Raw genomic sequence first — 15,082 nt, 5'->3', positions numbered from 1 at the left:
ATTATCATCAGCTTTATGTGAGAGAGAATCTTAAATTTAAAAAGAAATATAAGTTTTTGTTCCAAGTCTTATTGCTGTCGCTGCTCTGTGTCACATCAACTGGAAGTTTTTAACTAAATGTATTGGACGTTTTTGACAGTAAAAGTCCAGCCATGAGGTAACAACTGCGTAGTCTAGATTGGAAACGCAGAAGCAACTTTGATGTTTCATTTAGTCATTTTCTGTTGACACTTTGGGAGTTGATGTTACTGAACAGAAGCATGAAGTCTCAAGTCTTATTTGTGCAAAGCTTTCAGATTATTATGATCTATTTTCGGTTATATTTGGAGACAAAAGCTTGATGTGTGTTTGTTCAGCAACGGGATCCGCTGTGTGTCACTGAGTCAGCGATCAGAGGACAGTCGATTATTTTGTAAGGATGTTTTTGTCCTATCAGGCCTTTAGGAGCCACTTCCTTCTAGATTTACAGGTTCTGGATGAATCTGAACATGTTCTGCTTTATTTACAGCAGAACATGGAAGCTGAGAGTTTCTTGGCTTCAGCCCTGCAGAGTGAGATTCATCAGGCTGGCCTACCTCTGAGCCCATGTCAGGACATTTATGTTCCCTGGAAGCCGTAATGTGCGCTCGCGGATTAGAGTCAGGGTTTTCCTGGCAGCCAGCAGGATCTGTTCGTCAGAGCTTTAGCAATATTACATTAGAAAAGCTCTCCTTACTGTAAAACGGAATCAGTTGAAAATATTGTGTTGTATTATTGAAATTAAACCGTTTCCTGCGACAGATATTTCAGAGGTTTAAATGACATTCATTTGGACATTACTTTGGTTTTACTACAGTAATGTCCAGGCTTGCCTTTCTGTTTCCTGTTTCAGTTATCAAATCATGACTGTGCAGCAAACAGAGAGATGGGTTTTGATATTTTGTTGTGGCTCTATGGTGGGCAGTAAACTGCAGCCTCTAAAAGATGCTTTCACAGGAGGCGTAACAAATGTTTTGTGTATTTAAAAGGGGAATCAAACAACATCTAAAAAGGTTTTATTTCCATTCAATTGTGATGCAAATCGAAATACTCAAAGGAAATGAGAGGAAATGATTATATCAGGTATTTCAAAAATAGATGTTCCCATTTTTACCAAACATTTATATTAAACTAGTATTAATTGTTTATTTAGAGTTTCTGGGAACTGATTTACCAACAGGAACTAAATTCAATTCAGAATATTTTACTGACCCTGAATGGAAACCAGATAACTCCAACCCAAGACGGTTGGATTATGTTCTAAATGTTTTTTTTAAGTGTTTTTTGCTTTAGAAACAGCATTTTGAGCTGAAAAGCCATATTTGTTTTCCTCCCTTATTTGAGCACATCTCTAAAAGTTTATCAGGTCTGAGTTTCCTGTAGTGGTTAAAAACTAAACATCACTGCATCTTTCCTCTTTATCTTCATATATTGCTGTTATGAAATAATTATTTTTGTTGCAAGTGAACCAGTGTCCACTTTGAGATGATAGTTTCTTGTTCTAACACAGCCAAACCTAAACTAAATGCATGCACTGCAGAATAAATCCAGTCTATCACGTATTCTGTTGAGAGTGCAGAAACAACACGGCGGTCCCAACAGAGAGCTATAATCAATTTTCCTTGCATGTTAAAAATTGATTGCTCTTTGTTTGCTGTTGGTATTGAACCAACCCCGTATAAGATAAGGCCATTGTATTCTTACCTTGTTCACACTCAGACCCAAACAGACGAGGTCCATCAGTCACATGACCAGCCATCCATCAGCAGCAGCTGACAGGCTTTCAAGGCTGATGCTAATTCCTCCCAGTGGTTCAACACATTTCACTGTGGAAGAGCATTTTCCACTCCTGCAGTCCAGTTCTCCTCCAGTTTCTGTGGGACTTTTACAGTCGACTCTATTTGCAGATTTCTTCATAAAACATATCTAAAATATTAAAACGAAAACATGACTCAGCTAAACACAACTGCAGAAATAGAAATATGGAAAATTGTAGCTTCTGCAGTAGAGCTTAATGTATTAATGCACATTAAGCTCTATTTGGTGTTTGAATACCATGTATATCAACTCCTGGATGTGAAAAGCAAACCGACTTTCTGAGGTGGGATGGCTGAAACAAACAACTTCAGTGTTTTTTTTTTTTTAAAGAAGAATTGGGAAATGTATCTGAGTTAAAGGTGGATTTTCTTTTGTTGGCACATGAAGACAAACATTCCTAACAAGTTGAAGAGACGAAAACCTTGGGCAGGAGTTCATCTGGGTAATTGACCATTCTTCTTTGAAGAATTGGTTCAGTTCATTTGAAAAACCTAAACATTGTCTAGCTGCTTAATGTTTGTCCACTTTATCCATTCCAAAACCATTTTTGATTTGTCACTGTGATTATTGTCTGTTGGAAAACACAATAAGCTCCGACTTTTACAATGACTTCCTGATAATTATTACATCCAGTACAATGAGTTAAACTGGACCTGGAGATGAGCCACAACTCAGGACTCGCAGCTCTGTGGAGAGAAGAAGAGAAAAGAACAGAACAGAAAAGGAAAGAAGAGGAGAGGAGAGGAGAGAAGAGAACAGAAAAGGAAAGAAGAGGAGAGAAAAAAGAGAAGAGAAGAGAAGAGAAGAGAAGAGGAGAGAAGTGGTTGGAATGTGAAGAGAATAACTCAGTCTGTCTGACCTGCAGCTCTGCAGCAGCAGAGAGGAACCTGCAGCTGCAGGGACATCAGAGACGGCAAACATATTTTCCTTTGTGAGCAACACTGAGACAGAAATACCTCACAGAAATCCAGATTGAACCTGCATGGGCAAACACAGGCATGCAGACGTCAGAATACTTATCAAAGATGGAGGGCAAGGTGCTAATACCTTTAACTAGGTATTAGAAGAACTGTACAGAAGAAATAAACGGAATTAAAATTACATGTGAATAAGTTTGTTCCTGTGATAAGTCGTTAAAAAACTTCCTCTAACTACTTCCTGTCTTCTTCTTCGTGGTTTGTGCCAGTGGTAAAATACGATTGATGATCATGTGACTTCTGTGATGTGAAAACAGTTTTTTCTTTGCAGGTTTGCAAAATAAACAAATTTGAAAAAAAAAAAAAAATCTCATCCTTGCGCCAAAACTTTTTTTTTTCAAAATTGTCGTTTCTATAGTTTCTTTTTACATGTCAGAGTGTTCAGTTATATGGTCTGTGGCAGGAAACCAGCCATTACGGATGAGCTGCACAGGTTGAGCCGGCCAGAATGATAACAGAAGCTGGTTGAAGGCTTCAGAGAGTCCATGCTTTCTCTGCTACTCGAAATATCAGTGACTATTTGGGGGAATATTTACCCTTTTCTGCTTGCATGTGTAATTCAGACTCCATTCAGATTAACAAAGACCAGAAAAAATAATAAATCTTTTCAGAACATTGCACTAAATCATTTGTATGCGTCTTCACTTCATCTCCACGTCTGACAGGAAGCCTCGTTTCCTGCAGCTCTCTCTCCGCTCCCAGTCCTCTTTCCACAGCAGTGAAGAGTCGAAATCATCTTCTGAAACATAAATGATTTGATTGAGCCGCGATGCTTCAGAGGCAACAACGCTGCTCATTAAAGGATGCATTAGACATGAGAAAAATGCCATAATGCTTTGAGTCACTGGTGTCTGAAAAATTCAGCTCTGTTTTCACAAGCCTCTGCACATTTCAGAGATGATGTTATTGATGGGAACATGAATTAATACGATTCCCTGACAGTTTTCTTGTTGCTACTTTGATTAATTTAACTAGAAAAATAACTAAAGTCACACAGATGTGATGAATAAATATCTTCTGTTTGAGTTATGATGTCTGAGGGTGCAGGTCTGCATGTATATATAGCTGGGTGTTTGTCATCCAGTGTGACTTTGCTTTGGGCAGGTTTGGACTCGATGGAGGCAGTTGTCCTCCATCGATCAGAGTGTCACTGCATCGTTGTCTGGGCCGGGTCGCTCGGCACAAAGGTGATTAGCTTGATTCTGACCATGTCTCGCAGTTTGAAGTGATCATTAAATCAATTTGTGGGTAGATTTCCTGCTGCCTACAAGAAAATATTACAGCTTTTTAGTCACATTCATTTGTGTCTTCCAGAAAAGTGGTTCACTTTGGACTTCATTCATTCATCTCTCTTCCTTTACATATCCAGTATGGGGTGGCAGGGTTGACAAGGAAAACCCAGACATCCTCATTAGCTGCAGCTCCATCGACCATATAATTTTGCAATTTGAAAATAAATTGATGGAAGCGCAGCAATTTAACATTTTTGATAAAAAGTTTTGGTTTATTTTGCAATAACCCAAACACACTAATGACAGGAACAACAACAGGATGTCACCACTGGTGGAAACCATGAAGAAGAAGACAGGAAGTAGTTGGAGGATGGACTCCTCCAGGGTTGATGAGCCCTGCTGTCTCCTGATCAGACTGTTTGGAAAAAAAGGCAGCAAACAGAAAAAACGGCCTTGTTTTCAGTTTTTCAGTCCAAGTTTTCAAAGATCCAGACCTTCCAGCTATTTATACAGTAACCCATTCAAAAAAAAAAGACGAATAACTATGAAGCGTTTTGCAAGAACAAACAAAAAAAGGCATTTTGTGCCAAAAATATAATTCCACACCTCAGCATTATTTTCTTTTTGTGAGACAAAAAGAAAACAGGCTTTTTGTCAGTAGGCTGAATTCTACTGTGAAGAAATAATAGAAATCAGACAGCAGACAGGCGCCGCGCAGACATTTCATGTGTTTGCTGTTTGAAAACAGCTTTTTCTGTAAACTTTGTGAAATGCTTACATTTTCCCTTTTGTTAAAAGCTGAGCTGAGATTCAAACAAACCCTCGGATTATGAGACTGAAAGCTGAATTGTTTCTCCATTTTAACTTTATAGTCACATTATTTTATTAAAGCTCCATAAATTTCACTGCAGTGTTAGAGGAAAGGTGCTCTGGCCATAGAGAAGGAGAAACATTATCAATAAAAGGAGAAGAAAATGTACAGTTAAAATGTTTCATTTGAGTGATATGTGAAAAGAGACGCGATGCTTCTGCCTCTGGGGTGATAATGGATATTGTTCAGCAGAAATTAATTAATAATTAATAACCCTATGCTTGCCAGCTTTTAAAAGTTCTACATTGACTTGAGTTTTGCTGGTTTCCATTTCTGCCTGAAATTTCTATTTTTGAGAACTTCCCAGAATCCTCCTGAAGCTGCAACTTCAACCTGAAACAAAAGCAGCTTCATCCTCAAAATCCAATCTATTTTTAAAATCTACACTGAAATGAAGATGCTCTCTTTGATTTCAGCATGCAAACATCCTGCAGATTCCGAGTTTTATTTTCAGCGAGTCACAATAAAAACAACACACATAATATTTAACTGCACTGCTTCAACCAACAGAGGTTAAAAAGTACAAGTACTGGTAAGAAACCAATTAAGAAACCAATAAATATTGAAATAAGACTCAAGTTTTTCATATTGCATTTATTATCTATTTGATATATTTATGTAGTTGGCAAGGAAATGTTAAAATCTTGTCTTTTAGTTAAAAAGATCCAGCAAAACTCCTGAGAACAAGTGAACCATTAGATATTTTGGAGAACTTCAGTGACTGATTTCAAACCTCTGGAGCAAAGAGTTTCAGTCTCTCAGCTCCGCTGGATCCCATCAGGAGTTTCTTTACATGAAGACTGTCGCTTGGACTGATGATGTGCATCCTGATGCAGTCGGCAGCTTTAAGAAGCCGGGCATCCTCAGGCACTCTGCATGAGGGATATGAATAAAACACTGATACCAGAGAGAAAATGGAGCTTTAACAGAACTCACTGCGGCCTCACACCGACTCCTTTTCTGATACAATTATTGGATATCAATACTGAACATGTTCCCAAACCCAGGGCCGAATTTAACAATCCTTCACCTGAAAGTATGAATAAATGTCATCGTTTTATGGAATCTGTTTTTACTTTCATCACTGCTGAGCTCTGCAGAGCTACAGACTCGCTGCAGCCACAAACTGCTGTTGCTCTTGATTTCCCTTAGATCAGCAAAGCATCATCATCACCGTATTAAAGCCGAGCTTCCAGCTCCGTCCAGCCGTTATTATCCCTGAAATGTGGGGTCGGGTCGTGGAGGCAGCAGCCTGAACAGAGAATCGCCAACTGATCCCAGGTCAGAAACGTCTTCATGTTGTGCTGGGACGAGACCAGAGAGCAGGGCTGGGTTCCCAACCAGAACCTGCCTCCAGGCTCCTCTCCATGTGGAGGAGCAGCTGCTTCTGGGCGCCAGTGAATCCTGAACAACAGTCTGAGATGTTGGGTTTCCGACAGGGTAATGTCAGAAGGGAAGCTCAACAGAAGCAGAATTTTTGATTTTTGGGTCTCAGACTCATTTTTTCTTTTTTCTAGAAAATTTCTGATTAAGCTCAGATTTTCTGAGATTTCTTTCCTTGCAGATTTTTTACTTTTGGAGCTCAGAAATATCTGTTTACTCTGGAAAATTTCTGAGATGATTTCAGAATTTCTGAACATTTGCCCTCAAACGTTTTTCTTTTGGAACTCAGAGATGAATCTGTTTTCAGATATTTATTTCACAAAAATGCAGTTCTCCATCTTCTCTGCCTATCAGCCCTGACACGCTGTCCCACCATGTGTGTCCTGAGGACTGGGGAGGCTGATGAGGGGATCAGAGCAGCGCAGCCTGCAGTTCTTCCAGTCAGAGGCTGAAACCGGCAGAAAAAGAAGAGAGAGAGAGAGAAAAAAATCCCACTTTGACCTGCGCAGGACACCGTAGAGGCGGAGAGGTTCGGCCAGGCAGACGGACCTCCGCATGATTGACACGGGGATCTCGAAATGACGTCAGCCGGAGGCGCTGCCTTGCAGGAGCGCGTCGGCAGAGAGGGAGAACGGCGCGGCGCGGTGCGGCGCGGCGCGGCGGCGGAGAGCGTCTCCAGACCCGACAGAGGGACTCCGGTGGCTCACAAAGGGTAAACTCACCTCCCTTTACTTCATCCGTTCAGTTTTACCTTATCATCACACTTTTCTACAAATAGGGAAAATAATAATAATTTATTAAACTTTAGAAATCCGACCTTCTCAACAGGGAGGTTTTTATTTGCATGATTTTTGCCTATTTTTATTGGACGGATATATTGAAGAAAGAAAACTTCATTTAGATATAGAATCATATGAAGCGTATTGAGGGAGAAGCGGCGTGTTTTAATCCTTAAAGGTCACATTTCAAATATTCCGCTCTCTGTCCTGGGTTGTCCGGTTTCGGTCCAAATCTGCACCTTTAAAATCTATTTCCACAGTTTGTCATCATGCTGGTGCCCGTTGCTGATTCCAGTTCATTGTGTCTCTTTCCATTTCTGGTCACTAATTCCTGTCCACATCTCCCTCCTGTTAGGTTACTCGATGCGCCACTCGTGCGTAACGCGCACTGGCAACCTCTCCAGAGCGCGTTCCAAACAGAAAACAGCATAAAAGCGACCGGGAGCCGAGCTCTGCAGCTAAAATCAGATTGTTAGTGTCTGACATCGAGGGAGGACAGAGGAGCAGGAGGACACCTGTCTCTGCTCAGGACCAGAGAGGCATCTCCTATTACAGAAAGTCATTTCACATTTTTTAAAATAACAGATACAAGCGAAAATCAAGGGAATCTGAAGACTAAAAGGACTTTAAAGTCAACAACAAGCGAAGTATTGTGTTTGGAGAGCTTTAGCACCAAGAGCCCTCAGCATTTCTATTTGAAGAGAAATCCTCTGGAGTGAAGTTTGTGTGTTTTTAAGTCAAGAGGGAGATAAGAGCTCAAGCTGTTGGGTTCTGAGATGAAAAGATGTGAAATTGCTGCTGGTAAACTAAGCAGAGGATCATTTGTGATGAAATAAGCACCGATCCTCCATCAGCCTGACCTTTTCTCCCGCTCTGCAACTCCGGCTTTTTTTTGTTGACTGATGAAGGAAGACGTTAGAAACAGAGCTTCAGTTCAACTCTACTTTTTAAAAATATTGTTTTCCCTTTGAAAATGCTACCAGTGAAAAAACCTTGATCTGAACTGGGACACTTGTGGAAACATGATGGAAAACGTGACCCATCCAAGAGGTGAGCTGCCGGTTTGCAACGACTCGGCGGACGCGTCGGGGAATGGCTCCGACCTCAACTGCATCGTTCCGTACTTCGACGCCGACCTCTACATCATCCTGCCAATCATCTACTCTGTGATCTGCGCGGTGGGACTGACGGGCAACATGGCTGTCATATACGTCATCCTCAAAGCCCCGAAGATGAAAACGGTGACCAACATGTTCATCCTGAACTTGGCCATTGCAGATGACTTGTTCACCCTGGTGTTGCCGATCAGCATAGCTGACCATCTGCTGAACTACTGGCCTTTTGGCGAAGTTTTGTGCAAAGTCATCCTCAGCATTGACCACTACAACATATTCTCCAGCATCTACTTTCTGACGGTTATGAGCATTGATCGCTATCTGGTTGTCTGGGCAACAGTCAGTTCTAAGCGCATGCCGTACCGCACCTACAGAGCGGCCAAAATCATCTCGTTTTGCGTCTGGCTCCTCGTCATCTTCATCGTCATGCCCTTCACCGTTTTCGCCGGCGTCTATGTGAATCCACACGACGGCAGGAAGAGCTGCGTGCTGCTCCTGCCGATGCCGGAGGCTCTGTGGGTCAAAATGAGCCGGATCTACACGCTCATCCTGGGCTTCGCCATTCCAGTCTCAACCATCTGCATTTTGTACACCATGATGCTCTACAAGTTGCGGAACATGAGGCTGAACAGCAACGCCAAGGCCCTGGACAAGGCCAAGAAGAAGGTCACCATCATGGTCTTCATCGTGGTGGCCGTGTGCTTGTTCTGCTGGACGCCGTACCACCTGAGCACCATCGTGGTTCTGACGACGGACCTCAGCAGCACGCCTCTGGTGATCGGGATCTCCTACTTCATAACCAGCCTGAGCTACGCCAACTCCTGTCTCAACCCGTTCCTGTACGCCTTCCTGGACGACAGCTTCACAAAAGCTTTTAAAAAGATGATGGAATGCAGACCGGCCTGAATGTGGCAGACGTCGGACCTGACATTGAACTCTGCGCTGTCTTTTTTAAGGCTAGGAGACAAAGAGTGGGGCTGTAATGGTAAAGATGGACTTTTGGTTTTTGTTGCTAGTTAAAACTGTGGTATATATATTATATAGCTATGTCATATTTGATGAAACTGTCAGTTTGTCATGGTGGTGTTATGAGACGAATATTCTGAGAAATCCATCTCCTGTCGCATCTCCCAGTGCCAGCTAGAAACCACCAATCAGGCCTCGTGTTGTCAATCATGCCCATGTGTGCACCACCCACATACCTCCCACTTGCTCTCTGCGTCGCCCTGTCATGAATGCTATGGCTAATTAGCATGGCTGCTGATGATGGCGGATAAACGGGTTTTCCTGTGATGGTGAGTTATTTTGCCGCAATTAGCCAATTTAGCAGCACGTACAAAAGGTTGATTGACAACACTAGGACCCTCCTCCTGGCTCTGATTGGTTGTTTTTGGTGCATTTCTTCAGACGGCAGCAGCAGCTCAGGGAGGAGGGAACGCAGATCGATTTTTTCTGCTGCCCAGAGATGATCACAGTTTTAACAAATAAGTAAAAAAAAACAAAAAACATTTTGTTAAATAAAAGTTACATTGTGCAGCTTTAAAGCTGATCTCTTACTGAATCTGAATCCACATTGTATCTCTACACAAAGTTTTATTTGGCTAAGAAAAGAAGCAAAACAAGTCTTTCTGCAATAACTAATAAAGTTTCATTAGATTAATCGTAAGAAGCAGAGAGAACAAACTAAGCTTCTCCACTGCTGTTATTCTAGAGGTAAAAGTGGAAACAAATGAAGGAATTTGTCATCTCAGCAACAAGCGTCTCTGTTAAGACCAGTCACAAAGAAAATGACAAAAGAATCAAGAAAGAAAACTCCCTGTTATTTCTGACTGTAAATGATGGAGGCCAAACGGGTCACCTGTACAAACAGGTCACCTGTACAAACGGGTCACCTGTACAAACGGGTCCCTGTACAAACGGGTCACCTGTACAAACGGGTCACCTGTACAAATGGGTCACCTGTACTGGACACTGCCTGCTCTTATGGGATGAAAGAAGAACTTTTAAGGGTCAAACATGATCAGCCATTTTATTTTCACAATTTCTCTGTTTTAATTACTTGATCTTATATGCAAAGAAACTGAAATTTGCTTTTCCCAAACGGAGCCGTGTCAGTGCAGACGCTAACATTCAGGTTTTGTCTGTCAACAAATGGGACAAAAACAGGAAAAATTAGGAAAAAATAACTCAGCATTTGTAAAAGATCAATGGATTTTTCCAGTGTAAGTGTGTGTATGCGTGTGTGTGTTTGTCCCTCATGTGAATTGTCTTTTGTGACTCAGAAATGCACCTTACCGACCCTGGCAGCCAGACTGTAAGCCTAACATACAACAGGCATGGGACAGGAGGGCTATTTCAACTTTTGTCTGTTTCTCTGCACAGATTGTTGTGTTGGTGAGCTTTTGCTGCCCCCTGTTGCTGACAGGTGGTATAACCTACAATGCAGCCGAGCCATTTGTTGAGAAGCCTTTTGCCAAGTCAGTAGGTGCCATGTCTTTCTATTATCACTTCATTGCTAATGTCATTAGTAACACCAGTAATGCTATTAGTTATTAGTCTAACACATCAGTTATCTGGAGCTAGAGCTATCTACTCAGTTTGTTGTACATAAGTAAATACCAGAGTTAGAGTTTTAAGAGATAAGTCAAAGGTAATTTAGCATCAGTAAAATGATGGAGTGCCTGTAAAATCCAAGAATTTAACTTTTTCTTGTGCAACAGAGCATGGAGATCAGGGCTCTGACCGCAGCAACAGACTAATAAATACTGTAAATAGATTAGCCTTTTTTGTATTTACCTGTACAGAAGAATGTATAGTCATAGTATTATACATATATATATATAAGATTCAAATTATATAAATGATTATATGATTATAAAATCCGAAAGAAATATTCTGCTTAACGTGGCGTCACATGGATGAGAACTTATTATCTGAGTTCGCAGTCATGAATCATTATTTAATGCATACAGTGCATCATTTGAAACGTTTATGTTGGAGCTGTCTTTAGTTTTTAAGAAATATAATTTTATTTTCCCAGTTGCAATCATGTATTTTTGGATTTTGAATCATGTATTTTTGGAATCATCAGAACTGCGCAGAAAGATTAGATTTTTTCAGTTCCAGTGTACAATAAAACAACATGCATAACACGTTGCTCATGAGAATGGTTATTGTTCTGATGAGGATGAATGAGTTTGGGTGATGTCACTGCGACCAGGTCGGAGGTCGCTGCGTTGAGTCACTGGAAGGTCACCAAGTTTGTTGCCACAGCAACCTGTGGTGTCCAGGATGTACTGCTGGCGATAAATCCTCCCAGGAAATAAATCACCACCAGGTTTACCAGAAAGTACAGGACGGATCAAGACACACTTCTGTTTTTTTTGTTTTTTTATTGTTGCAGTTCATCACCTTTAGAAATTTTAAAGAGGATAAAGTGGAAACACCAACTGAAATATGAGACCCTTAATGGACTCACTCTGCATTCAGATGCTTTTTACACTTTTATAGGTGTAAAAAGCATATTTTATTTGATTTGAATAATCTTTTTATGTTTCAGTGAAATCCAAACGTTAATTTAACACATTTACTCAGAATGGAGAATGTGAATAATCCTTGAATGTCAAAAACTACAACAACAATTTTCCGATTGTGATGTTTCCATTAAATAAGAAACACCATTAAAATCACAGCAGCATGTTGCTAATGATCATTAATCTTTTTACTACTTCCTGTCATCTTCTTTGTAGTTTCCACCAGTAGTAACATCCGGTTGTTGATCATGTGACTCGTGATGCAAAAGAGTGATTCCATTGCAGTTGTGGAAAATACGCTACTTTTGATGCAGCCGTAAAACCACTTCACTTTAGAAATTCACATAATCATGTTGTTTCAGTTCACTTCTTCCCTGAACTTTCAAAAGCAAACGAATGTCAAGCTTCTCCACGGTTTAACTGCAAGTGAAGCAAAATTCCTGTTTCCAGGAAGTCCTGGTCCATTCAGGTAATCTTTTTTTTCTTTCTATTAGGTCCATGAATGTCACTTTGCTGCTGAAACACCCACTTATGACACCAGTTCAGTTTTCATTCAACAACCTCCACATGTTTATTAAAAATGTCTTCCTGGTCCACAGAGTTCATGATGCCATGGACTCTGACTGGACTCCCAGGGCGGCCCACAGCATCACAGAACATCCATCTCACCCAACTGTGACCTTGTAAAGCATTTCCAGATACCCAGCCGTCATTTCATTAATTCCACCTACACTGTTCCCCTGCCACCTGCCAAACCCAGATTCTCTCATTGAACCGAAAGACGAGAGAGTGATTCATCGCTCCAAAAGGTGCCACTGCTGTAGTGTCTGCAGTCAGCATGCTGGATCAGAGAGCAGCTGCTCGGCCGTGGAGACCAGCGAAGCATTTTAAACGCTGAGCTGACCTGAAGTTTGCAGGAGTTTCCTGAGATCCAGTGAGGGAGCCAATCTTTTGAGGTCTGAAGAGACGTTCGGCCTCCATTGGTGGATTTCACAGGAATTCAACGCCTTGGTTACAGAACATCAGACAACATTTTGTTTCGTGATTTTTACTAACATGCTGTTATGTAAAATTTACTTTTTTATTTCATGTTATAATATAATTACCTAATAAAAACCTACCTGGTGTGTTGCCATGACTCTTTTATACATGTTTGAAAATCTTCTGTGCAAAATGCTTTGGTGGACGTAGCTCCGCCTTCGAGGGTGAAGCTCCTCCTGTAAGCTGTAGTCTCAGAGTTTCCACCTCACAGAGCAGCTCTCCCCTACGACTCTCCCACTCGGCTCCTTCAAACTAGTCAGCAGCAATTAGCAAACACCTGGTGGAACTGCGCATCTGCTGAGCTCATTATAGGAGATAACGGTGATGAAAACACAGAGGAGCCATGTTGTGATTACTTCCTGCTCACAAAGAGCAGGAGTTTTTTAAAGAGACAGATGCCCAATTTCAAGACGATAAATCATGAAGTCAAATTTCTTTTGAAGTCATATCTGATATATTCAATGAAACATAAACTTTATATTTCGAGTACATCTCTTAATAGAGAAAAAGAAATTTCTACAACAGAATGTTCTCCCACATGGAACAGAAAGAATATGTTTGTTTTCATGTTTTGTTTTTTATCTCGTATTTTCTGCGCTGCCTTTTTACTCCATTTCCTAAATTAGAAATTTATACATGTTTTAAATTTAATTCCATATATTGGATAACATAAACCAATATGTTATATGGCTATATATTTATGATTCATCTCTGTTTCACCTGTTTGCACCAAATCCTGCACTTCTTATTCCAGGCATGCAGCAAATTTTCCCGGCTTACACAAACAGCAGCTCATTCAGGCTGAAGCATCTTTACCCAAGAACATCATCATCCACAGTCAGTGCAGAAGGCTGAAGCACGATGCTTCCCTCTGATGGATGACTGCTCTGACAGCCAAGCTCTTGTGCCCCAAGAAATCCGCCTTAAATCCGCCTTAAATCCACCTGACAGGGGAAACCGGTATCAGTCAGGAATCTAGCTCATTTTTCTAGATTCAAATTAATTACGTCCAGCATTTTTATGTAATTTCAGCATTTTTATGTAATTTCTGATATATATATATATATATATATATATATATATATATATATATATATATATATATATATATATATATATATATATATATACCTGACACAACCTGACAGTGATGTTTTTGGACTGTGGCAGGAAGCTGGAGTACCCAGAGAGTACCCAGCATGCACCGGGAGAACCTGCAAACTCCATGCAGAATGACCCCGGGCCGGGAATCGAACCCACAATCTTCCTGCTGCAAGGCAACAGGAGTTATAATATTAAAGTAAATTTAATCAGGATAGATGCTTTGTGAATATTGTGTTGAAAGCCATATTGTTCCTTTTTTCTTTTTTTATGTTTCTCTATTAATGCAGTCAATTAGTTCCCAATATGAGAACAAAATGGAGCCTCTGCTTCTGTACTTATAACTATTTACCACTAGAGGGCAGCATTGATCTTAGTAAATCCACTTTGCAGGGATTATATGACTGTAACCTTCAGTAGGTTACTAATACTTTACATATTTAACTGGAGACAAACACAGCATATCGGGACAATTATTATGTCTCTGAGGAATTATATTTATATGTCTGTGTGTGTGTGTGTGTGTGTGTGTGTGTGTGTGTGTGTGGTGTGTGTGTGGTGTGTGTGTGTGTGTAAGCGTGTGTGTGAGGGCTGTTTGCATGTTCAGGTAAAGATCTCAGCTATGTGAGGTGAGACAAGATGTCACGACTCTTTCCTTCATGTTCATGAATGTAACAAACAAAAACATTAGCTTAGCAATCTATTTCAAGGTGAAGTTAGTTGCCATGTTTATCAGGTAAACAGCAAACTGATTCAGAGTCAATAACTTGAAATAACTTGTATATTCACCGACTACTTTAACACTCGTTAAATTGCTTGTGAACACAAATAGGGAAACAGCCAATCACATTGCAGCAGGTCAATTCAGCCTTTGTTTAGATTCAAAATGAGAATCAACATTTGGTAGAAAGTGACTGATTACTGATGCCAAAGTGGCTGATGTGAACTTTCCAAAAGCTGTTGATCTAATGGGATTTTTATTGAACTCAGTCTGCGATTATTTCTGTGGAAAAAGGTGAAAAATGATGATAAACAGCAGCATAACAACGATGAAATCATAATGTAATGGTGTGAGGGATGTTTCTGGGCATCATGGAGAGCCTTCTGCAATGTTGTTAATAATGTCCTTCAGGTTGTGGAATGAGATATTTCAATCATCATCAATCTGCAGCAACTGGAAGATGATTTTAGGCAAATGGAGCCTAAATGTTCTT

The 15,082-nt window shown here is 40.6% G+C and overlaps 1 protein-coding gene across 1 annotated transcript; it reads left to right on the top strand.

Moving 5' to 3' along the window:
- The first annotated feature begins 6,768 nt into the window (after window positions 1-6,768).
- Window positions 6,769-11,341, top strand: npbwr2b (neuropeptides B/W receptor 2b). Its single transcript, XM_055057002.1, has 2 exons — window positions 6,769-7,011; window positions 7,434-11,341. Exon 2 carries the CDS (start codon window positions 8,101-8,103, stop codon window positions 9,097-9,099), a length of 999 nt encoding a protein of 332 aa, XP_054912977.1. The 5' UTR covers window positions 6,769-7,011; window positions 7,434-8,100; the 3' UTR covers window positions 9,100-11,341.
- Window positions 11,342-15,082: the final 3,741 nt, after the last annotated feature.

This window comes from Poeciliopsis prolifica, unplaced genomic scaffold, assembly GCF_027474105.1.
Source record: "Poeciliopsis prolifica strain line A6 unplaced genomic scaffold, Auburn_PproV2 SCAFFOLD046, whole genome shotgun sequence".
NCBI lineage: Eukaryota > Metazoa > Chordata > Actinopteri > Cyprinodontiformes > Poeciliidae > Poeciliopsis > Poeciliopsis prolifica.
Note: the sequence above shows the minus strand (reverse complement) of the source record. Positions and strands in the feature narration are given on the sequence as shown.